Consider the following 26,832-nt stretch of genomic DNA (forward strand, 5'->3'; position numbering starts at 1 on the left):
GAGGAAAAACAAATGGTGTAAATGCCCTTGCGCCTGATTTAACACAAGCTTTTTCTTCTACCTCTATGTCACTAGAGAGATAGCTCACTTGTGTCCTCCAAAGTACATCTCTCACTTCCAGAAGCTGAATGGGCCTTTTTCACCTTGAAAGCATTTAAATGGAGGTGGATGGATTGGACCCTTTTCTTTCCCACTCTGGCAAGGTGTGTCAGGAGTTCAATGGTGTTTTGTGGAGCATGAAGGTACACAGAGGAGACATTGTGTCCACTGCAAACGAATAAAGGGATGGTAAAACATTGACAAAACCACTCAACTCCAAGACAGAAAACTATATGTATCTCTTGAGTTGAGACATCTTGTGATGTCTAGCTCTGATTTCAAGAGTCTTTTTTACACATATAGCTTCAAAACTGTCCCAAGAGTTTTGGTATAGTTTGAGATTTTAAGCCAGAGTTTTCCAGCTATCACTGTAAAGCAAGAGCTGGAAGCAACCCTTAACAAAACGGTGTGTTTTCAATTTTTGTCTTTGCTTTGCAGCTGTAGAATTTGTACCCTTGCATGGTTGTTATCTTGGGTTGCATGTAATAATCTAATGTGTCCAACCCCAGAGCATGCTATCTGTTTTCTTAAAAGTAGAGAGATATATGGAAAGATTTTAGAGTGATGCCCTTTGTACCAAGGGCACTGTCAGGGATTTGGGCCCAATGAAAATGTATAACATTTGGCCCACCCTACCGTAAAAAATAATTAGTACTTCTGAAGGAATAGCTCAAGCTACTGATTTAGCATTTTGGCTATTTGAACATGGTTTGCCAAATTGTGTTGTTATTACTCTGTAAGGCTTTGCTTATGTCATCATATGTCCAAGCATAATAGTGTGCCATATGACCATCACTTTTCATGACTTGGTCCGGGGTTCAGTATGCAGTGTTGGCACTGCTCAAGCAGCAAATCTCTAGGGATTTGCTCTTTCATCACACAGCTGGACCATCCCTGCTTCCACAGTCAGATAGCAGTGTCTCTCTTTGGTCAGCCGCTGTATACCTCCATATTTCATTCTTAAAGCAGCACAGAAGATGATTCCCTGACAGCCATGAAAACACTCCCACACATTATCCTAATAACTTTGGGAACTCAGCCAACCTGAACAATAGAGGGAGAGGCGCAAGGCGGAAACCAACCACAACCACCTAAAGCCCACGTCACTGCAGCTGATGGGGCGTACAATACATGACAACATAATTGATCTCTTATTGAACAATTTACAGTTCGGCAAAGACGAAATGTATTTATCACACGGAGCAGTATAGGAGCTGGAGTGAAGTATAGTACCAAAATTACAAGCTGCCACCAGCTGCCTAGAGGTTTGTTCTCGGTGGGATTGATATTATAAATAAAATAAAATAAAATAATAATAATAATCAATGGATTAATCTGTATTCGAAAAATATCCCTCAATGGAGCTAATGGCCACTGTAAGGTAATTTACTGTTTTCTATGTGTTTTCCTTATTTGTTGAAACATGATATTGGAGTGGAAAAGAGGGGAGGGGGGGGGGAGTTTACATTTTTTTAACCGTCTAATATTAGCTATCACTCTCTTAAGATGCTAACTCCAGACCTAAACGGCTGTCTAGCTGTTTTGTGGCTATTCTTATTATTGTTTCTTTACAACAGTTGCACAATTGTTATAACTAATATCCTAGTTTAGAAAATGTCCAATCCAAACCCAATGTCAGAAAGACTTACAGAAGTTAGATATGTTTAGATATTTCAAAGTTGCTTTGAAGATAATTTGTAAACTGCAACATTTGTACTATTAAGTGCAAATGATCTTGATAAGCCCAGCCTGCATGAGCTTACATGACAACATACATTTAAAGGTTCCAGGATCAGAGTGAAACAGTAGGTCTATTCATTTTCATGGAACAGAAGAAGAAAATGAAAACAAAACAAACATTAATTAAACAGACTTGTCTTTTTTATCGCAATCGTTTGAAACAAAATAAGTAAGCTTAAACACATCACCCTTACACAACCAATCCACTTTTTGCTCATCCGGCCACCACAATATTTCAGGTTTTTGACGAGCTATTTCATGAAACAACAACTCTCGTAGGTCATGTCTTTTCTACAGTTCAAAATCATATGATTTGGGCCCAGTTGATTTCATTTAGAGGCAGACTTTGATACAAAACAATCAAGTTACTTCAATTAGAACTGGTATGATCAGTTAACAGCAAAAGCTACGTCTACGTCTTATTTTACATATTTTATTACTGATGGAAATAATCCAAACTACATCAGCAGTGCTGCAATTTACCTAGACATTTTACATTTCTGATTGATTAGTTTTACTTCTATCCTTTAATATTTCTTCCATTCTTTAATTATACTTTCCACATCAAGTCAACTAAATATTTTCACTACTCTCTTTTTACATATAAAGCTAGTTAAATCTTTAGTGTACATTTGGAGACACTGTGTCAGGCGTCCATTTGACTGAACAGCCTTACCTGTTAGACAAGCGTTTGTCACTTGTGTACAGGTTTGGGCTTCGTGGTCAGGACACATGTCTACTCTGTCTATTCTCACTGAGGCTGAGCATGAACACACTGTCACACACACCATCTGTTACCTCCAGCACTCCTGGCTTGGACAAACATGCTTATGAGTAGGTAATGGTGCGGACAAAACTTGTGACCTTGACACTGTCTCCTATGTGTGATCAACAGTGAGGGAGAGGTAGATTAATGGGAGCTGGTCGCCCCTTTTGATTTCATTTTTTTTTTTTTTTTTTTTTGGTGAGAGGAAGGCAGCAGATTCCCAGGTTGCCAGGAAACATGCCTGTCTCCGTATGTGACGAAGAATGGAGTCTTTTCTGCCTCGCTTATCTTATTCGACTTCAAAGATAAACATCAAATCACCTCACTCAATAAATGCACATTCTCTTTTTGACCTTATGCTACACATGAAATGCCATTATGCAATTACTGATGCAATTTCCACCTGGATTTCGCCATTGTGATGCTGTTTTTCAGTTTCCTAAGCACATATTGTTAGATATTATTCCAAGATGTGGACCATCTTCAGTGGGCGTGTAACCCAAGCTCTGTGATCTATGATATTTAGTCACAGTATTATGATTAACAAAATTACCTATTGGGTCTGATTTCATTTAATTTAGGCACAGCAAGAGAGCAAGCAGGGTTTGAAAATGTCTCTCCTGAGTTTTTTTTTTGCTTATATTAAAATTTCACCTAGTAAGAGATGTGAGGCTTCATATTGGATCTTTAAGTCTGAGCTGTTGGATTTCCTGTGTAGGATTACATAAACTTAATATCATTCCTATAGAAATAATCAATCAACCATAATGTATTTGAATAGCACCAGTCATAACCAATGCTATCTGAAGACACTTTACAAAAGAGAAGGTCTAGGCCTTACCCTCTGTTATATGAATATACTTACTTAAATACACACAATATGGGAAATACAAGGTTGATTCTGGAACACATTACCAACTGAAATAAAAATTAATCTCAGACCTAAAATCTTCTACAAAAAAGGAGAAATGCTGGCTGAAAGCAAACCAGAGCTGTACCCACTTTTACATTGTATCTTAAATCTCTAATTTAAACTGTTTCATAGCATTTGTATTGTCATATTGGTTGTACATGTATTTGAATGGATCCTCATGAAGTGTTACTGGGTTTTATGTGATCAAATGTTATACATTTATACGTTGATTTTACCCAAAGGCCCAACGAGGGACTAGATATGGAAATTAGCAATAGCCATATCCTCTTTATGCAGCACATCGGTTTAGTGCTTTGTATTGAAACTATGTTAAATTACATTGTCCCTATGAAACAAATTCAAATATGATATCTCAACACTGCATTTTTCTACAGATGTTAAACAAAGTTTGTGGTCCACTGCTTTTACACGGTATGAACCTGGAACCCTTTTTCAAAATGATTTGATTCTGTATTATCAGTCCCAGGTTGTTACTCTTCTAAAAAAAAAAAGACTGCCATGATAGCTGTAATCAAATGTTGCAATATTTGAATGCTTTCTAAAGCTCTCACTGTGTTTAGTTTAGTTTTGCACAGTAGTGCTCACACAGTTTTGAACTCCACATTTAGAACTCTTAACTGTGACAGTGTCACTAAATAATGCTCATTAATCTGCACTTCATTTTTCAGCGTCTAGACTGAATATGTTCTTTTATCTCTATTGCAATAAGACACTGATGTATGGCTTAAGCTACATTTCAGTTGTCTAATATGTCTGTTACTTACTCTTCTAACTCTTTGTGGGATTAGATATTCTAGTGCTTATGATGAATAGTGGCATTACTGTCATTTGGTACAATTAGCACTAAAGTGTTTTGAAGTTTCCTTCTCTCGTCATTAAAGTTCACCTTGATGGGTTTTTGTGAGGTTATTAATTTCTGGAAAAGCCTATTTATTATCTCTTTGCACTAATGAAAGACAGAACGGGCAATAGGGTCAAGGTTACCCTCTGCATAAAGTCTGACAAACTGTTGGGGACACAGTACTGCACTGCATTGTGGTTTTTTCGAGGACAGAAATACAGTAAGTTCTGTTTTTTTTCTTTCCAAAATGCAACAACAATATTTCAGCACTTTGCTTCAGATAAAAGCTCTCACTTCTGAAGAAAAACAAGAGGTCTTCACAACACCGGTACCTGAGACGAGCTGCCACATGAACAATCATGCAGGAAAACTCTATTGAAAGCGTCATTCTCTGATGGATGAGATCCATCCAGCTTAAATGATTGTGTTCGCTTTACACCCCCACCTTCATACACACTCCATTTACCCATCGTCCACAATTATTATTCGATCTACTGCTGTGAACACAATGCCAAAAATGGTTTAATTTCACCCTGTGGATCAATAGCACCTTATGCAGCCCGGCTCACTCTCGTCTCATGGCGAGCCACTGCATTTATAACGTTATTGACAATATTGAGCAGTATTGATGACAAAGCACGATAAGCACCTCAGGCAGGGGGCAGGAGAGAAGGGCCATTTCTTTACAGCTTTGCTTCTTTTGTAATAGCTTTTTCAACCGTGGGGAATTTGGAAATAAAATACCTTAAAGTAGTACAGGAAGGCTTTGTTTAAATGATTTGAGTGAATTCACTCTGTTTTTAAGCTGATGTTATAGAAATATCTGTACAATGGAGAGGGTTTAGAATAGGGCTGCACAAATTAATCCAACGTCACTGTCATCGCAATATGACCATTTGCAAAAAACACATTGCAAGAGTCTGAACTTATCACAATGGGGAAGAAAAACTATTTATTATAAACAAGTATTGCAACCTAACTTAGCATGCATACATTTGAATGGCAATGCTTTCAAGACCACTTTGATGCTGTCAGATAAATCCCGAGCCAATTAGCTATCTTTAGAGTAATTGGTTTCAAATTGGCTGTTAAAAAAAGGCTTTAACAGCCTCTTCTCTTAGTGTCATCAGTCGTTTGTGCAGCTCCACCAGTTCATCGAGGTATGCCTTGTCACAGTCCAGGTTTCTGTTCTTGTCCTGTTTATTCGGCTTGTTCGGACTCTTCACCTCCAGAAAAGAACATGTTGTAAACACAGGTAGCTATCTTGTATAACGTTGAGAACACTTCATATCGCAATTTTGAACAATGTAATCCCAAATTGTCTTTTTTTTCTATAGTCCAGGCCTTCTGTGAAGTTAACTGGAGAAAAAGTAACAAATCAACAACAAAAAAAAATGAATACTGCATTTACTCTGTGGGATCAGATCTGCAAGACAGAGAAGCATACTTTATATGTTTGTACAAAAATGGCTTCTGTGAAATTGACTGTATTCAAAATCACAGTTGCAGAGCTGCAAACAAGAACATTAGCTTTGGGCTGTTTCTTTGCTTTTTAATTGGCCTGTCCTGATTTGATGAGTGTGTGAAAGTAGACTTAAAAGACCATCCTTTATATGCTGCATGTTAAGAGGGTGTTAGGAAGAGATGAGAGCAATCCAAATAAAACACATATTTATAGGGGAAATTATTTGTGTTGACTATTAAGGACAGCCACGCAGCCATTGCAATTAAAAAAAAAAAACTCCTCTGAGCGCTATATGTAAAGACTGTTATTGAGAGAAAGAAAACAAAACGTGATATGACCAAGGCAGCAACTTCATTGAAATACAAATTGATAAGGCAACAAAGACTGTATGTAGAGCCTTAATAAGATTTGGTAGTGGAATTGCCCTACAGAATAAAGGGGGGGGGATTATTTATAATTATTATTGAACAGAATCCAGTTGTGCAGAAATTCTGATCCATAATGCAAAGTGTTGCTGAGTTTTACTGTAAAGAGCTATTGTGTGTTATGTTCTCCGGTTAGTTTCTCCCCGGGCAGCGGAGGGGAGAGGAGGGGCTGAGCTGTGCTGCACCGTGCAGCTTCTCACCTCTGACTGAAGCCCAGCACCACCTCTCAGCTCACCAACTTGTCCCGCGCGAGGATGGGTGCGTTCCCCTACAGTAGGAGCGGGTGAAAGTGCCAGAAGACGAATGCTGTCTTACGGGAGAAGCCATTGGTAACCGGAGTGTCTTTGGGCGTCGGTAATGTTTGCAATTGGTGACTGCAGAAATTTCCCCAACGTGTCGGCGAGTCGACAGGCAGACCGCTGCTTTACTACTGGTGCGCTCTTGGAGAGGAAGAATGGACACGCGAATTGTTGCTTTTTCCGCGGCGCAAATAACAGTATTTGATTGCTGTCGTTTAGCCTAATAACCTGAGACAGTTATTGTCAGAAAGTCGCACAGGTGAAAACAGGATTGATTGATTCATTGATTGCTGGTTTCGCTTGAGGAGGAATTCATGCGCCTATAGCTTCCACGGGGCCAATATGCCAGAATGGGTCCTCTACAGTATTTATTTCTCTGTGGACTTTTGTACACCCAAACCCACGGTAAGTGTATAAACATTCCTGCCTGAAATACAGTTAAAATAATGTTTTAGTTCAGTAAAACTGACTGGTCTGTGACCTGACGCGTATTCGACCCATGCTCCTTTCATTTCAAGTGCTTCAAAAATATATCGAGCCTGGCTCCGCACGTTATATATATTAAATCTGTGCTGCCTCTTAATTCTATGTGTAAAATCGTCAATGCACTTCGCACATTATGACATATCATAGCTAGTTCAGTCAGATCTGGTGTAATATAACCTCATAGTGTGGGCTCAACTGTTTAATGGCTTTGCCAGACGAAAGTTGCTCATTTATTCATAAGGTCTGCTCTAATTGAGCACATTTGTTAGGAGTGTAAAATCTTCTGTAGATTCGGAATTGCCATTTTCTTTCCACAAGTACTGCGAGTTCCAATTTGTGCTAGCTGAAAACAAACATTCCACTTTCACTTGTCTTTTGTATTTTCACAAGAGAGCGACCTTTTTCAATATTTATTGTCTCTATTTAAATGACCAGATCTCACGTGTTGGCTGTCTTGCATATTAGTCCCTCAAAAAGTCTTGCAAACTTACAATCTAATGGACAGTCCTCACATTTTGCTGTTTGAGTGGACTTATCTCGGGGTCATATTCTGTGTGGCCTGACGCTGAAAGGTTGCTCAGGCAGATGATGGAGCTAACTGGATGTCCTGTAGCTGAAACGTCTAATGTGCCATGGAGAAGATGCTTACTCATAGTCTGGAAATTCCACCCCTGACTGTCAGTGTCTTCAAGTTACTCATACATGCACCTACTACTATACATGTGTTACTGTACATTTGATCCATAAGAGACAGGGCTAAGACTCCCTGAGAGGAGTTGTCCTTATCATGAAGTGTTTTGCACGACTGCAGCCCATTGAGCATAAATCTGTGTCAGTGGAGTAAACTGAAAGCAGGTGTGATCAGCACGTAAAGTGGGTGTGGATTCAGGACACTTAAATGATGTGTTGCTTGTTTATTTGTCACAGCGAAGTGGTGCAATCGGAAGCAAAGCAACGTAATCTGAAGGCTCTGCAATCAATCCTATATTTTCTGTCTAGCCTGTAGTGATCAGTATTTGTTGATGCACTTCCAGGGAGGTTATGATTGCACTTTAAGGTTACTTTAGAGGTTGTTGACCGCATTGGGATGCTACTGCAAGGTGCTACTTGCCTTTTCCCTTAATTTTACATAGCTTGTGCTTTAAGCAACTCATATATTTCATGGTGTAAACAATAATTGCAAAGTTAGGGGTCTGTTTCCAGGCTCATCGCACTGGTTGTTACCTGATTCTCCAGAGAATAAGCTGTCTATCCCTGTGGCAGTACAGTAGGTCATCTATTAGAGAGGATAATACTGAGCATTTGCAGTCCGTCCACAATACAGTTCACATTACACTGACAGTGTGCCCTTATTACTGTTTGTATCTTTCTTAAGTCTTTTGTCAATACTACTGATTTTGGGCTTAGAGGGCTGACACCAACTTTGCGGCTTTGACGTCTCAAACTTCATTTTCAAATCTCAGAAAGAATCTGAGAGACAGCACATGGGGCTGTTTGCTTGACAATCAAATGACTCTTTTGGTCATACGCTGAAATTGAATTCCTTTGAGCTCTCCTGGTAGACAGATGTCACCTCAAAGTGACTTTTATTAAAGCGGTCCCCGCTTACAGGCAGCAAAACATGTGCTTTACCAGCTTTTTTTCTGCAAGACCTTGAATTTCCAGCTTCAGCACCATGGACAGATCCTCAAAAACTAGACTCACTGGCTGGGAAATATAGTTCTGGGTGTAACACAAAAAGCTTAACTCTCAAAGATATATGCAAAATGTTGGCTTAGTAAGGAAGCGTTATAATAAGACAGCTGCATTTTCATAAAATCTGTAAGTATCTTCATAGGAATATTCAGCTGTAAAAATGCCAGCATGAAATCAAGAAGACACATCCAAACATTCCTCCGTCTATTTATTTTCTATCCCAGCTTATTCATATTCAGGGTCATGGGTTGCTGGAGCATACATAGAACAGAGAGGAAGCTAACCCCCTGGACGGGTTGCCAGTCCAGAGCTAACAGACTGACAGGACCCCGCAGGACCTCCGTGCTGTTTAGCTGACAGTACCGACCACAGAGCCGCTGAGCCGCCCACAACTTAAATCATCTCATTTCTATTCTATTGTCAGACAGCACAAGTCTCCAACTCTACATTAGCCACAGCAGAGGCCGACTAATGGGACAACCAATTAAAAGAAGTCACCAGACGTGTGTTTGTTTGCCCATCCACACACTTAATAAGGAGGCACATGTATAGTGTTTTAAAAGCATGCTAAAAAACAAATTGTATCACCGTGGGTTTGGTTTTGTTGGCGCCAGCTAATGGAATGCTTTTGTCAACAAACCTCTTAACATTATAGACTGTCACATCAATTTTGCTCACATTCACAGCTTTATTTCGGTTGCTATGTAGCAGCCAATCATCACGGCTGCCTTTGCAATTTGCATGATTTGTCACCATCTGAAGCAAAAAACACAAGAGACCCGTGTAACATCATTTTCATTTATTTATTTCTTATTCGTTTCTTTTTACCTCATGACAGAGACAAAAAAAAAAAAAGGTTGGTTTCACTCCAAAGTCACACTCTGGGTTTGTTGGCATGCACACACACACACGCGGCTTGGAAGTGGAAGACCTTTTAACACAGACATTATAATGTGCTCATACACCATGAAATAGATAAGAGACCTGATGCTGACATGTCTGTAAACAAACACTGTGACACAACATCTGGGTCATCCCTGGGTGTCATTCAGAGGTTTGATTTAGGAAATACCTTTTTAAATTAAGCTAAGTTGTTCCTACAGCCAAATCAATGGAAAGATATAGCGGCATCTGGTTGTTAACTGCTCATTTCTAGTCTTTAAAAGGCAATCAATTATTTGCTGGACTTTGAAAACTAAATATTCCCCATGTTTACAAAATAAGGCACCTTCTGGGCACGGTAAGGAATCGCAAACTTTGCACAGCTCCGCTAATACGGTACAAAGTGAAAAATCTAATGTAGCAGTCACTGTTCTACACCCACTGAGACAACATATTTGATGATGTCAGTGTTTGATGGAACGTGTTAATGAAAAAGCTAATGAGATGTAATGACTCCTCAGCTCCTGTCTGTGAAAGTAAATATGTGAGCCAGAGTGTAGTAACACAGCGAAAGCCGTGCAGCAGCCAGGAAGAACCTGACACTAATCAACTTTACGTCCAAGGACTGTAATGCAATTATGCTCTGTTTTGTTTTACCAATCTCGTCTGCAAATGTGCGTCTATCTCTACATTACTAAAAGAAGAGAAAGCAGTGTTTGTGGGACCACTTCTTCAATTTCTTATAGTGTCTGTTATCTTACAGTATTTCACAGTTGTTCCATAATCAGCCGCTTCTTTTGCTGACACTTGCTGGTTTTGCTCTGCACTTTCAATTTCTGTTGACTAATTGTGTGTTTCCGTAGGTTGCATTTTATTTGCCTTCAGTTTCTCACTAAATAATGCATTCCTCCCAAACATGCTGCTGTCGATGCTGCAGCGAAATTAAAATGCATTATTAATGATTGTAATTATTATTGCTATTTCTTTAATGGGGGTTTTATTTTACTCCTCTTCCTCTCCAGGGTCTCGTCTACGCCAGGAAGACTCCCCTCCCCGCATCGTGGAGCACCCCTCTGACCTCATTGTGTCCAAAGGGGAACCAGCCACTCTCAACTGCAAGGCAGAGGGCCGCCCGACCCCTACGGTGGAATGGTACAAGGACGGGGAGCGCGTGGAGACGGACCGCGACAACCCCCGCTCCCACCGCATGCTGCTGCCCAGCGGCTCCCTCTTCTTCCTACGCATCGTCCACGGACGCAGGAGCAAACCCGACGACGGCAGCTATGTGTGCATGGCCCGAAACTATCTAGGGGAGGCCGTAAGCCGGAATGCGTCTCTTGAAGTTGCATGTAAGTCTTGACTTTCATCGCATACCTCTGGGTAGAAAGGTAAAGCTCTGGTCAAAGGAATCTCAGTGTTGCATGACAGTGAAATGGAAGAATTATTATGCAGCGGTATTGGGGTTGCTAACCTTTTGTGGAGTGTGTGAACATGTGAAAACGTGTTAATGTTCAATCTGAAAAGGTAGATATAATGTTAAATTAAGCATAACATTTTGGGCCTCTTTTGCTTAGGGAGCCACATTTAAGGTGTCATCTGTCATAATATGAGCACCGTAACCTCTCCACTGAACCTACAAGTGTGTCTCTGTGCATGTGTGTACGCTTAGCCATGTGTGTGCATTATGTGTGTGAATATGTTTTTTCAGACTGCTAGTGAGACCTGTTTGGATGACCTGCTTGAGTAATGTAAGGGCTGAGCTGTGAATGGCTCCAGGGAGGGAGAGGAAGAGGGGGCAGGATTTTAACCTAGCTGACTCCCCTTTCACTGTTTGGATTTGGAAAGATGCAGCCTGCTCCCAGCCAGTTCTCTCCCTGTGTGGGAGAGAGGCGCTCTGGGCTATTCGCATTTCCATTATGTGCTAAACTGAGCTGATTTCTTGCCATGAACAAGATGCACACACGCTCGGACGCACACATGGAGATACACGCGTGCACACACAAAACACTCGCCGCTCTGCTTTTCTCACTCCCGCAGAGATTTTGTACACAAACAAAAATATGAGGTATTTTCACGCAATTTGATCTAAAATTCACAAAACAACCAAGGATTTCAGAAACATGAACAAATTTGAGTCCTATTTGAAATCATAAATTAGAACCTAATATCAGTGATCTGCTTTGACTTGTGCAGATTTTCTCCCACTCTTGATAATGTGTATGGCTTTAAAGAGAAATCATTTTTATTGACTTCTGATATCATCTTTTTCCTCCTATCCAATATTGATGTGAACCTTTGTATCGACTGCCACTGAGTGCTTTTCTCTTTACAGTGGAATTAAAAATATTCATATTAGCTGCAGACCGATATTACTAACCTTGTTTGGCAGCAGCAGAGCTCCTCCTGGACTAAGAAGGTTTGAATATTTGAATACTCCTCTCCATTATACTGCTGGGTATTTCCACTGCACGATGTTCTCAAAATGCTGACATTCCATATTATCTCTGAGTAACTTTACACCTTCTGCCTTCACATCCTATTTATTTTTGTGAAACTTGAAATCAGTTCTTAGCTGCTCTAAAAAAGTTCTTTACAGGATCAGCCACAGTGGAAGCATGGCATGGTATACAGTAGCTTTGCCAGTTATGGTTTGGGGGAGATGGTAAAAAAAAAAAGTGTTTTTGGTTAAAGGTGCACTGTGGAGTTTTGGTAGTGAAATTTGAAAGTTGGAGAAGTGAAACAATGCTATGCTATATTTTCTGAAGTAAATATACAAACTTTACTCAAATAAAAAATGGGTCCCTGGAACACAGTTTGGAGCTCAAAAGCTACCAGGACAGTTACGGTTTCACTGTTGCGGGCCCCCCACCATAACTTCTTGCGTATAATTTTATTTTCAAACAGTGTTCCAGGGACCAAATTCTTGTCTAAGGAAAGTTTGTGTATAGAGTTATAGACATATACCACAGAATCTGTACATTTCTAAAACTTTCACGTTTCTCTACCAAAACTACATAGAGCACCTTTAAGCAAGTTGACTATTTGAGGGCCTGTGTATTGGATTTATACACATACCAGCAACCTTGCAAATACAGGAACCTCATTATAGATGTTTTTGTTGGCATTTCTGATACTGAAACTGGTGTCTGCACTTCTTTAACCACACAAAGTGAGACACGAGTCTTCATCCCTAATGGTAACTTAGTCGAGACATTCTGAGTTTTTTCTTCCCCACATCCTCTCTTCGTCTCATTGCCTTTTCCACATTAGACCCTTTTATTTCTTTTATCTTCTTTTACTGGTACTGATTCCCCCTCCTTGCTCACTAATCAATAACGTGGGATTGTTCTGGAAATGCTTTTAAAGGTGCCAAGCATAAGAGAGGACACAAGTCTGCCTATCAATAAGAAGTGTAAAGTGTATGCCCATGTTGCAGTACAAAACTTGTACCTATAAAATAAGACGACGATGTGTTTCATACTGCAGTTCATTAAACAAGTCTCCCTGTAATAAGAATTTACACCTCACATTTACACTGCTCATATTAAACAGTCCAGTTATATTTGGAGATAGTGAATAATTCTCTCTCTCATGAAGAATCTAGAGACCCAAAACTGTCGTTACAGTGTCAAGAGACAAATGTTACAGCCGCTCCACTGATTCCCTTGACTGAATACAGTCCGACTTTATGAACACAATAACTGTGTCAGAAGGATTTTGTGGGGATTTCGTGGTTCTACTTAAATACAATAAAGCTCATTTTGTGTCTGCAGCTCAAACTGGAATACTGAATTCATTTTCGGAGCAATTTGTCATATTCATTGTAAGTGAAGGAGCAGCAATTATTTACTACAAAACACTTTATTTACTGTTAGAAGAGAGATACTCGCTCTCTTATGTGTAAGCAGTATAGGGTAGGTTAGTCACATTTTAATAACAGGCCAAACAGATTTTAGCATAACCTACAGAGATACGTCTGTCTATCAGGAAGTACGTATGGAATATGCTTTAATATATGCTTCAAAGCAGCTTAAATGTTTCCTCAAATCTGTCATATGTATTGAATGATATTCTTTTATTGTTGAATGATGTATTGTAGCATCATAGTTTATTTTCTTAGAGCCTCTTTTCTTCATGAATTATGTGTGTTACTGACATATGAATCTTCCTCAGGTACCAGTGTTCACTCTTTGGAGTGCACTTCATACTTCAATACGTCTCTGTTTTCCTCGGCTGGTATATGACCAACTGAGCCACGCAGTCTAAATAGTCTCGTTTCTAAGGTACTCCTTATGTCAAGTGCCTTGGAGATTTTGTTGCTCTTTGTCAATCTCCTTTAAAGCTGACTTTGTTGGCCTTTGCATATTATTTTCTTATTCTAACCCCTTATATTCTTCAAGGTTATTGCCTTGTACAAGCTATATCAAGATATGTATGTCACCACTTTGCCCACAGATAAAGTTACTTCAGCTTTGTTTGCTGGTTAAAATAACACTCACTAACAAATTTAGTTCCCTGTTGTCTCTCTTTGTGCAGCCAGTGTCGAAAGGTTGTTATTTTTCTGGAGCGTCTCTCACATAAAATCCAGCCTTTAGTCTTCTTTGTGAAATTCAGAATATCATGGCTACAGGGATGCATAATCGCATGACTCCTCCAGGGGCTGCAGGATCCTGCCAGTATTGCTGCAGCCAAAGTTGTCATGCGATGCTGCGGGTGGGAGCGAGCGGGTAGATGAAAGTGCTGTGGGGATTCTCTGACAGTGAGCCTGGCTCAAAATGGTCCGCTTCTTCAGAGTCCACACACATCCTTAAAATGTTCTAATGGGCTGCAGCATTGTGTCTCAACCAGTGGCTTAGAAAATTCCACTAACCAAAGGGTTGCTGCTCCCCGCGGTACATTTGTGCTGTTCAAGCTCATTTTCGGTGGTACGCCGTGCATTTTATGAGCTTCAGTCTGAGTGAAATTTGAGGCGGTGTCATCCATTCCATGTGATGTAAAAAACACTTCAACTGCTTAAGATGGGAGCGAAGATTAAAATATGTAAATGATTTAGATATGCCAGACAACTCTACAGCTGGCAGCCCTGCAAAAACAAATAATTTACCTCCTGACAATTGTTTTTCTTTTAAAGTAAAAATGAACCGAACCTTACCAAGAAACACTTTGTTCTACACAGTCATTTATCCATGAATGCTGTACAATAGAGCTCATGACAGAGAATCAATAGATATTAAGGCTATTTTTCTGTGTTGGTATTGATCTCTTAAAGTTGAAAAAGCTGAATATGCCAAAAAACAAAAAAGAAAAACATTCAGTCTGAAGAAAAAAATTACGTTTACCTTGTTCCTTTTTTTAACATCCTCTCTTATTTTTCTATTTGCTGCAAACACATTTTAAAAATACTTGAAGCTTTTTTTCCCCCTTTTTGGAGATTCTGTCTTACAGCGATGTTTGTTCTTCTTGGGTTTAATCATCTCGCTTTAGGCTCACTTCAAAACATTATGAAGTCCGTAAAGACAGTATTAACATATTTTTTATCCATCTGCATGGTTATTTGATCTTTGCTAAATCTTGCAGCGTACTGCAAGTATCTTACAGCATGGGGGAAGTGGGTTTACACTGAACACACATTTTGCTTAACTTAAAAACTAATCCTAGATAAGAGTTTTGCACCATGTTTTTTCCCAGTCTGGAAATAAAAAAAGCTAAAAGGAAGACACTGTAGAGAAGCAAATTTGATCCTGGGCCAGTAGGGAACATGTTCTGTGTCAGCTGATAGACCAGGGCACACATCTTTCCCCCTTGTTGAAATTCTATTTCCTGCTCCTTCTTGTTGGGTGCATATTTGACACAATTGATAACATCAGCTATTTCGCACAGAAATGAGGCCATGTCTGTTTATTATTAGGAGGTTTTTGTATTTTGGCTTGGCGAACAAGCCTCATTGTGTTTCTCGTACTGTTGCAGCGTGTCGCTTGTTTCTCAAATCCAAGTATGTGATTTTAATAATCAACTGTCACCTGCTGTCAGAGTGTGCAATCAAACATGGCTGACTGCAGAGCCAGCTTTTCACATCCTCAGCCTGTTTATCCTGCAGCTGAGTACTACTTCACAGGCGACGTTAACAAACAACTGTGCGACCTCCAGGCCACCAGTGGACTGGCACTAATCATCAGGCCGAGTGGCTGTTGATGGAATTAGAACAGCTCTCTCCAACTATTAAGAAGAGACAGAAAGACAAAAAACCGTGATGTGTTGAAGGGAGGTGTGGGTGGAGGGGCAGTGGATGCAAGGGTGTTCATTAGTGCAAAACTCAAGAGCAAGATGAGCCCCCGCTGCTTGGCTGTGCTACATGAATTAGAGGCAAAGTCGCTCAGCTTGACAATCATCAATTAATTCTCTTAGTCACAAACAGCCACATAGCTAGATGTAGCTAGAGTCCACATTGGTGTCCTTAGTGAAATGTGCATTTAGAATTTTAGGAAAAATGGGGTAAAAAAAGGTGAAGATTAATTATTTGAGGTACAGTAGTTGATTCAGAGACAACATCTGACAAAATGAGTCTTTCTAAAAAGCTCATTTTCAATTTTTCCGTCAAGCTACTAATGCTTTCCATGCTAAAGGAAGTAGCCATTTTGAGTTAGAGCCGTATACTCCAGATGTAAGACTGGGGTGGATGTTAGGGTTGATGGCAGAAATCTCAGTGACAAATAAAACTTAGTCTACAGCCTTGCAAGCTGCTCCTGGCTCCCTGTACATATTCATAGCAGTGCTTTTAGCTAAATACTGACATCAAAATGCTAATAAGCCCACAAAGACAGTTTTGAAAATATAATTGTACCATATTCACAGTCAAAATGAAGTTTAGCCCCCTTTTTCTGAATATGTAATCAGTGTTGATGGTCATTAGTAAATTAAATAAAGTGTTTTACTCCTCAGTGTTTGCTATACTAGTTAAGAAAGCCAATTGCCCTGCTAGCAAAGTCATGCTAGCAATAGCTACATTTGTAAGAATGTATTTTCATGTGTGCTCCACACAATTTCTTCAACTTAACACCATACAGCTAAACATGATGAATGAATGCTTAATTATTAAATCTTTTACATTCACATTTTGGGTCAATTTTTGCTGTTAATTGGCTAGATTTGTTCTACATCTAAAGGGAAATAGCCTAGTTTGTAGTTTTTCCAGGCAACCATAAGACAGGGAACAACTACTGCAGGCACTTTTCACACAATACATAACATGGTCAGATAGGGATGAGGTTGAAAATCATGAAAGGTCCAATTATGTTAGCATATATGCGGATATGCAGTCATATAGTGCTGGACAAATTAAATGTAAGGTGATGGCACAAGATGGATATCTGTATAACATGTCGTATGGATCCAACAAGCAAATGTTGAGATAATTTACAGCATAGGCTACCTGAAAACAGTTTTCATTGGAAAGAAAAATATACGAGAGTCGCTCATAAAGATTTATCATCTTGGAAACATGAATTTAGTCACTGCAAACCATGTAATAGGTTAGTTAAGATGTCACAGACCAACATACATAGATTGAGACATATCAGCATGGCAAGTAAAAAAAAGAAAAGTATTAGCATAGATGTTAAAGGGTTCATAATATTAGTTTTTTTTTTCTCCAAATGTTTGTTTTGGTTTAGTTTTGTCTTTGGAAATGACAGTGGACTCATCCTTAACAAGGCTCTGACAACTGAAATTAAGATGTTGAGATTCTACTAGAAAAGTTGTATCACTCTTTTGATCCTGTTGCCCTACAAACACACGATCAAATTATTTTCACTGAAAGTTGTACTTACTCTAAGATGTCATTTTGGGCAAAAGTGTCTGCTATGAAATCGTAACATTGAATGAATCGGGAAGAATGTTAGTGAGTGGCTAATTATTTTGTTAATTGTGTTAACTAATTGCAGTTGTTGAAATTAAAAAGAAAATCAGTATATCTATCTGTTTCACAAATTGCATGCATTGAATCTGTTATTGGCATCATGAGACTGTTTCCTCTTGTTCATTTTCACACATTTGTTTCGATCAAAACAAACAGAATAATTGCATGCAAGAGTCCTGTAGCACTGAGAAATGTATCTGTAAATTGTGATCTCTGGAAAGATGCACTCCCTATCCGCTTTAGTGAAATTGGGTTGAGAAACCTCTATTGTAAGTTTCTTAGAATCAACAGGATTCTACACATTTTTTGAATGTGAAGGACTGTTTGGTACTTAATTATAACATGAATACAAAGTGAGCAAGAGAAGGGATAGTGACGCCAATGTTAAGTCTTTTTTTTTTTTAAAGACTCAAATATAGGATTGTCTCTTATACATTGAATTGTGTTTTGTAATAAAAACTGGTCAACATTGATAATTCATTCCTTATACATCAGCCTGAACAGGGCAAATGCACTTTGGAACGGTGATATTTTTCAATTTGGGCCATGAAGGAAACTAGAAAGTTAGTCTAAATGTGACCTCAGCCTGTGTAGTGTCGCTTCCCTGTTGAGAAATCATCTTCATCCTCCTTATCTGCTTTGTTGTCACTGTTCTCTTCAATGATGGGCATTCCTTTGAGCCACTCAACGCTGAAGACTGCAAAGAGAACTGTAGCCTAATTTGCATAATTTAAGAGTCAAAGCCTTGCTTTCTCCAGGCATGAAACAGTGTTCTCTTCCAAAGTGGAAGGCATCATTTATCCCCACCTCCATATTTGAGCTTTACGAATGGCAAACACCATGTGGGTAGTGGATTAGAAAGCTTCCACTAGATCCAGGCCGGAGTTCTGGGTGGGATTTTAGCAGTGATACCAGAAATGGGGTTATTGTTAGCCCTTAATATTATTAAGTACCTACTTAGTGCTAGTTTTGAGATTCTGAAAATGTAGAACAACACTTACAGTAAGGTTCAGTAGGGTTTCCACTGGGAGATACTCTCTGGTGTTTTGGAAAGTGGCAAGGTGCCATCAATCAGGCATTTCATTCGTACCCATTGACAACATCCAAAGTAAGCGCCTGCCAGCCCTGTGTGTTCCCAGGCAGATTGTCAATGTTTTCTGTGAGTAGATAGGTTGGCCACATTGCACCATCTGTTGCCAGTCCAACAGCCTTCCTGTGTGCTTATCCCCTGTTTGCCTTCCTCTGCCTTGCTCTCGTTAATCCGCCACAGAGTGCCGGGTTTTCTGAATCAAGCTCGTCGGAACTGGTCTTTTTTTTTGCTACTGAGATGAATAGGTCTAAGTTTATTTACTCATCTTTTACTCAATATTATGTCTTCACAGATAGCAGTCATCTTCAAATGAATATAGATTAATTAAATTTTCAAATTGATTGCTTCAAGTTAAATGATTATCACAAGATATCATTAAGCAAAGACCACTATACCCAGACTCTATAGACTAATGAAATTTAAAAATCTAGTTTCCCAGATGTAAAAAAAATATATACTCATAAACAAGCACACTAAAATATCTTAAAAAGTGGAGTACCACTCAGTATAAGATATTATTAATATATATTGCATGTGTAATACCAAATATAAACTATTACAGCTCATGTTAAGAGAGGCAGTTATAACCAAAGCACCCCAAGCAATATTTAGCATGTTGCTGAAATACAGAGGCTAAATGATCCGCTATCAATTTGTGGTGTGCCAGAAAGCCAAGTATAACTCTATCAGCTGCATTAAGGCAATCAAAAACCAAAGCAGTAACTAAAAAAAAAACTTTAGAAAAATCTACCCAAAGGCTTAAGTGCCCCTCTAATGTTCCTTTAAGTTTGAAGTTTACTGTTTATGTCGGGGCCAGTTTTGTCCGTTTAATCATCTGAAATGAAGCTCTGAGCGGTCAGTAATAAGCACTACTAGCTTTTCTCTCAATTTCTGTTCTTGACCATGCTGTTGTGAAAGAAACCCCTCCAGCTCTTCAGAGATCAGGCAGAAGAGAAAACGCTGCTGTTCCCAAGAGCTTCTGTCTGCTCAGAGTTTAACTTTTTCCAACTTAGAGCGCTCAGAGCCCTCAGTTATAGTCAACTCAGACACATCAGATACACAGCCAATGCTGAATAGTCTTAGACATGAATCACACAAATCTAATGTGTCTAAGCTCAAACCATGTCCTATATGTCATTGTGGCCTTTAAAAGAGAGGATTGGAGATGGATTCATTTTTTTAATTGTTAGCATTTTGAATTTTTAGCATATTTGCCATGCTATAATGTGATAGGATTTGAATATTCATGATTGATGATCATTTTAGCCTGCTTGCATTTTCTCTTGCCAACTTTCTTTTGCCTCTGTCACGACAAACTTGTGTTTAAGGTTGGAGTTGTTTGAACTGAGGACAATGGGATTTTAACCACAGTGAGGTCACACATGATGTCAAATAGTAAATAATAACATTCATGTTTGATTTATTTCCATCTGTGTTTTCACTCCAGTCAGAGTCATAGAACCCAAATGTTTATTTTCATTTTGTACATACATACATGTCATTGCTTCCAAAAGCAGCCTTTGAACTATATAAGATATTTGTATTTCTTCGTTTAAGTTGGTCCTATGCTCAAAACAGTCCAAATATAGAAGTGTCCAGGCCAGGCAAGCGGAATTTATTCATGTTTTTTTTTTTTTTTTTTTTTTTTGGGCTGAAGACAGTGAGATAAGGGGCTAGCATCTGGTGCTAACTGGACCATGCTCTCTCCTTGGAGGTCTGTGCAGTATGATGTTTGGTAAGTTAGCTAAGGGCTAGCATCTGGTGTTAATTGGACCATGCAAACACCTTTAAGAGCTCTAGTGCACTTTCTTACAGTTGGTTGGAAGAAACATATGTCTGGTGTGAAGACGCAAACCTACTGGGTTTACTGTGTTAAAGGTTGTTGTATTTTTTTGTGGCAAGAAGCAGCTGGATGTATGATTAAAGCAAAAAGATTTAATTTGAGATTATGCTTTTTAGTGTAAATGTGTCATTACAAGAAACATACTCCCAAGTTTTTGAATGTTGATTTTGAATGTTTAAGTTTGTTTTCACTATTACCAGCAACTTTATGAGTCTGTACATTCTGATGCATTCAAAAAAAACATCTAGTCATTTAATAAACAATGGGTTTTAAAACATAAGAAACACATCTAAAATGAAGAAAACGTTGTGATTTTCATAATAATGAACAAAGGTTACGGCAGTGCTGCTGTGTTGCATTAGATTAATGAGTGTTCCAAATTAAGAGGACACTGAGTGTACATCATAACTGGGAAATGATTTCAGGTAGTAACATCATCCTAAGAACCAGTGGGACATCGCATTAAATGAGTATTTGCTTTATTAAGAAATTGCCTTTTACGTCATTTATTTCTGTTTGCCATTACATCCTTTTATATGTTTCTACTTACCTCCGTTGAGAAATGCCCTTATCAAATATTAAATGTAAGTTCAATAATACACCATTAAATCTCTCCCCCCATCAAATTGTTCAAGGAAAATTATGACAAAATATATTTGTTGGCCAGCATTTTTCCTTGACAAAAAGAGTGCTTAGCAAACAGAAACTGGTCTATTGAAGCAAAACTATGATTAAATGATATCATTTGGCTTAATGCTGTACTCAGCTGGTTTGATTTCTTCCATTTGCCCTCGAATAAAGGATTAAATCTTTGCAGATATCCTTTTAATTTAATGCATCATCAAGTAAAGGGCTGTTTTTTTTTTTGGAAATCCTTCCCCAAAAAAATGCATAACAAATTCTGTAATCCTTGTTTATGATGAAATGATGGACAGCGAGCACAGTAAATCGTTCAACTCGTTTCGAGGATGCATGGCTGATGATAGACTAGGTTGTACTCCCTCTAAAGACAGCAGCAGTCACTTCCATCCATTAGTGTTACAGCGGTTGTGTTTAGGAAGTCACCAGCGAAACTCTGGTAGAGGTCATTCAGGGTCAAGCTGCTTCCATGCACCTGTGACAGCCTGTGACTGAGGAGCCCTGTAATGAATAAACCAAATATTTCTGTCTGCCTAAGGTGGCCTGCCTACAGATTGAAATTCCTCCAGCAAAAGGGTGCAGCTGCCAGTTTCTCTGTCCCTATCTGACAGACAGTTTTTTTTCCGTACAGTGGGAAAAAATATGTTTGCTGTCAAAGTAGCCTTGAGTTGCCATACCTTTGTAGCACTAGCCCAAGAGTAGACTGTGTGGATGAAATGAATCCAGATATTTCTTTCATATATCTTATATTTGCTAACGCTCTAAAGCCACATTGGATGGTTTTATATTCAGTCTACATGTTTGTGCTCGGACTCCGCAAACACAATACGACACAATCCGTCTTCCATATGACGGATCACAAAATGATTCATTGCAAGCTGCTGTCTGCCTTTCAAGGTTGTATATTGTGAAGCCATACACATCATATTATGAGTTATAATTTAATGCAGTTGTGTTTCAACATTTGAAATTGAAATATGACCATACATCTCCTTTAAGATGAGTTGGCGCTGGCTTAAGCTACTCCATTAGCAGACCTTGAATGAGGCCTTCACACTATTACTGATACAGCTGTAACTTATTGCTGCTGTCATCTGTGGGAGCTGCAGCTGGGTGTTGCCTTGTGTTTCCAGAGAGCTACAGCCAGCTATGTTCCACGACTGTCATATAAACTCAGTTATCAATATTTGGAAGGGACCACAGTCGCAGAAAAAAACAGGAAAAAACACATTTGTAATATTCAAACTGATTCCAAGAGTACCCATGGGTTCATACTTGAATGTGTGTGCGCGTTATGAGGGCCTGTTATTCCTGTGTGATTGTGTGCATCTGAGTATGACTAAGCCAACTCATGTGTCTCTCAGCGAAATGATAATGCTTCATAATTGTTCCCGTGTGCAGTGATTGATGTGCAATCTCTGCACAAAGAAATGTCTTGGTACTTGGAGGGCATCTTCAGGCAGATGTTTTACTACTGAAAAAGGAACATACCCAGGGACTTTGCTACAGTCACAAGCATGTAGTATTAAAATGTATTTTTCTTGATTCGTTTCTAGTATATTAAGCAATTTCTTGATGCTAGCTATTGTGTCCAAATGACCCATCTTTTCATGGTGTATTTCCACTTATATGAATAAGCTGAACCACCCCCTTCAGTGGTCTCCAATCTGGCTGGGGTGATGAGAGTGAAGAACATCACCATCCAGCCAGAGGGACTCTGCAGCTGGTTTATTATTCATGTACCCTTCCCAACATTCCTCCAATCTAGGCCAAAGCGCTGTTAGAACTGCTAAGTGTCACAATCCAGACTTCCTTTCGCCTCTTCATTCACCTCCATCCCATCAGTTTGGCCAGAATTTGTCAACAACTCTATCCATCCTGCCCTCCGATTCACAAAAAGGTGGAGAGTGTCGGGGTAAGGTCAGCAATAAGATGACATCAGGCATCCCTGGATACACCTCAGTGAGTAAAAAGGAAAAAGGAGTATCCGGAAGCTTGATTAATTCATGAAACACACCGAACGTAGTATCTTTCTTTTATCTACCAGCAAAGTCCATACACAGGCATGTGTTTTCTCATGCTTTTTACCTGGGTAAAAAGGATAGATCATAAATAAATGCTCTGTACAAGTCAGAGTGAGCACCTTTCTGTGGCCTACCTTTTAGACCAACAAATCATCACCCCAGTGTGTCAATGCATTCGCCACTTTTTTTACAGGATGTTATTGCACCAAGGCAGCAAATAATATTCCATTCCATCCAACATGTGTCTGTTTGTGCAAGGCATGTAATGATTACTTTTGCGATGAAAGGAGTGGGCTGGGTGTCAGATTCAGAGCCACAGCGTGGAGTCAGTACATTCTCACAACTAACTACTTCATACTGGAGTTTGTTCAGTGGCCCAAAGTGTCAACATATAATTCTGAAGGTACTGCTCTAGCTTATTGCTGAGATGCACTGTGAAAGTCAGGTGACAAATTATACAGATGACGTCAGCTGCTTGGACTAAAGTTTAAGGACAATGGATGGGTCAAACAAACAATGGAAATCCATCCTGGTGACTGGTGTCCTGGAGTTCTACTCCCATGTGGGAAAAAAAAGTTCTAGGAATTTGACTTTGTTTGAACTCATGTGCATATGGTGAATTAGAATGGCAATAAGTTTGAAATCAGAAAATGACTTTAAGCACTTCATAATAACAAGTAAGATTGGTTGATTTTAATATTAAAATTTTACAAACTAAAAATAAACTGCATTTATCTGTTTTTTGTTGTTGTTGAAAAATTGCAATACATATCCCATAAAATAAAAAAAATATTTAATCAAATCGCTCAGCTCTAGCATGTACCTAATCAAGTATTTTTGATGTATAAACCAAACCAATTAATTGGATGGAATACTATGCAAGGGCAGTTTTGATGCATACAGCCAACCAAACTGCTATAGCTTTGCATCAATTAGCATGTGTTATTGATCATTTTAAGTCCAAAAGTCATAGCTTCACATGAAAGCTTCGCCTTCAAATCCCACCTGGATGTCGCTTAATTATCACAGCCTAATTGCCAGGAGCCCTGTTTGTGTCAGACTAATGCTAGAGTGGTATCATGGTTTTCATTTTGTGAAGCTTAGGGCCGCAGACCAAGCTGCTGTGTCTGAAAACTGAGAAGTAACAGCATGTCTGTAGTTTAAGGGTCTAAATCACCTTTCTGATAAGAATAAGCTACTAACTGCTCACCATGAAATACGGTACATGTCTTAACAACAAGAGCCTATAGTCTTTTCATTCCTGTCCTTAGACCATGTACAATGTTTTGATCTCAGTTACTTATACACACATTGATGTTCTACTCCATAAGTACCTCACTTTCTTCATTACCATTACCCTAGTATAGCCTCATGTCCACATACATTCAAAACACATCTCCTTCAATACAAATTAACTGTGATCCATCAGTTGAAATATTTAAACCCATTTAGTTTCAGGGTTGCTCATATTGATCCGTTACCTTCCTCAACATGGAATCTTTGCAGTGCTACTCTATAATGCTGCATTTGCTCATATGCTGAGGACTCTTAAGTCCTTCACAGTAGCTTTAAAATTCCATTATCTGAATAAAAAGTGACAGGAAGCACATGTAGCAGGCTACAGGGCCGATACAGGCTTAACTTCATACTTTGAGACACTTTACACTAGTTCACAAAGAAGCATGGCATGCCGTGTAATTGCATTTTGTTGTACAAGTGGAACATTTCTCTGCCAAAGACATTTTTCACCACCAGTGTTTTTCCAGCAGGAAAAGGGTTATCAAAGGCTGAACTGAGAGCAACTGTGAAGCAGACACAACACGCCTAAGTGGATGTTTCACAATAGCAGCATTTGGTAGCTCCTAACACCCAATACACTTTACTATTCTCATGTTTTTTTCTCGCTGAAAACCTTTATAACCCAAACTACAAAAACAGCAACACTGAAACCAAATTCACATGTATCATGAGGAAAACCATACAGTAGCCAAATCTCAACACTGCACTTCCGAATTAGTCACTGTTATTGGACAGACAACACATTCGAGTTGGACGATAACAGGTGAGATCCCTTGGATTACACAGAAGATAACAATGTAGAAAGCACTTTTTATAAAGCTCTTGTGTTGCTGTGTAAGGTATGACACTCTCGTGGTTAGTGGGTTAGCCTGGTCTCATGCTCCAGTAGTTAATGTGCACTAGTCCTTCGCTGCAGATGTTTGTCCGCATGGGGACTTTAACTGAGGAGTGACCAACAGAGCTCAGCATGGGAAGGGACGGACAGTGTGTTCCAGAACAGATGTTATCAGCCTTTGTGCATTTGTCATTTGGGCTTTAATCTGGTCAGTGAAGGGCATTAGAGTATAGAGAAGGCTAAGGGGAGGAATGCTGCATGCATGGGGACCCCAGCTGTCTGCACCCTTGTGAAGACAATCCCCCTACACTCCCCTTACTCACAGAGCCAAATCCTAAATTCAAGCCCCTCCTCATCCAATCCATACTAATGTACACATTTAAACCAACCAAACAGCACACACTTTATAATTGGCTCGGAATTAGGGCACATGGTGTATTGTCGAACCTGTGGAGATTATGCATAATGCTGGAATCTGCAGAGATTATGCAGCGCTGGGATATTATTCCTCCATTTTCTCTGATTGCCTCTGTGTTATTTCCCTTTCTCTGCTATGGTGAAAATCCCCACTCATCACATTTTTTTTTTTCCTTCCCCAAATATTGTACCTCAGTTCTTTTTTTTCACTTTCCTCACAATTCCCGTCTGTTGTTCTGCACCCTTCAGCCCTCACTCCCTCTACTCTTCCCCCTTCAGCCTTTCCTCCTCACCCCTCCCTCCTACCCCCCGCCTTTCTGTTTCTCCTCCTTAGGGCCTCTGGCTGTCTCCCCACAAGTGATGTTCTCCTGGCCAGATGATGCATGCATATCTCTTGTGTCTCCTTGATGCTAACTCACGTCGACATTTGCACGGCATTGTGGGGATTATGCTCTCGGTCATATTTCATGTAATGATGAAAATGATGATGGTGATGAGGATTCAGGGGGGATGAGGAGGAGGAGGGGGGAAATGCTTCTATTTTTTGCTCTTGTCTTTTTTCAATATCAATCAGCGCAGTAAGATAAAATGGGCATATTTTCACAGAAATTAAATAAAGAATAACAAGTTTTGGATTGAGTTTTGGAAGGATTCTTCAGTTTGGGTTCTTACTTGGTGCTGCTTACAAGAAACTTTGTATTTCTTGCAGCAACCCATCTTCTACAAAAGAACCAACTGGCAACATTAGTTCTTTAATTTTACAATTTCAAATTGGACCACAATCCTTGGGTGTTCTGTTTCTCCTTAATTTGAACATTTTGGGTTTTTTGTTCAAGTCTTTGGCAAATAGATCTACATCAATGTTCTGATAAAGACACAGAAAGTTAAAATCATTCCTGCTAGAGTTGCATTTACCTCGCAGGGAGGACTTAGGGGGGAAATGTGTTCTAAGCAAAAACAGGGTGAGAGGGAAGCAAGGAGGGTAAACACATTCAGGGAAACAGGGAGGGGTGAATGGATATTGGAATAACCCTGGAGAGAGAGGATGAGTAGGGGGCATGACAGACTTTTTGCCCTCCAACAGTGTCTCCTCTCTAGTGTATGTGTGTGTGCGTGTGTGTGTGTGTGTGTGTGTGTG

The 26,832-nt window shown here is 39.4% G+C and overlaps 1 protein-coding gene across 3 annotated transcripts in view; it reads left to right on the forward strand.

Moving 5' to 3' along the window:
• Positions 1 to 6,418: 6,418 nt before the first annotated feature.
• The window catches only part of LOC109981461 (roundabout homolog 2), an 86,398-nt gene continuing 65,984 nt past the window's right edge, over positions 6,419 to 26,832 (forward strand). For all 3 annotated transcript variants that reach the window (XM_065963120.1, XM_065963121.1, XM_065963122.1), the window contains exons 1-2: positions 6,419 to 6,974; positions 10,655 to 10,981. In XM_065963120.1, the coding sequence (XP_065819192.1) occupies positions 6,920 to 6,974; positions 10,655 to 10,981 (382 nt within the window). In that variant the 5' untranslated portion in view covers positions 6,419 to 6,919. The remainder of the gene's footprint in view (positions 6,975 to 10,654; positions 10,982 to 26,832) is intronic.

This window comes from Labrus bergylta, chromosome 14, assembly GCF_963930695.1.
Source record: "Labrus bergylta chromosome 14, fLabBer1.1, whole genome shotgun sequence".
Lineage (NCBI taxonomy): Eukaryota > Metazoa > Chordata > Actinopteri > Labriformes > Labridae > Labrus > Labrus bergylta.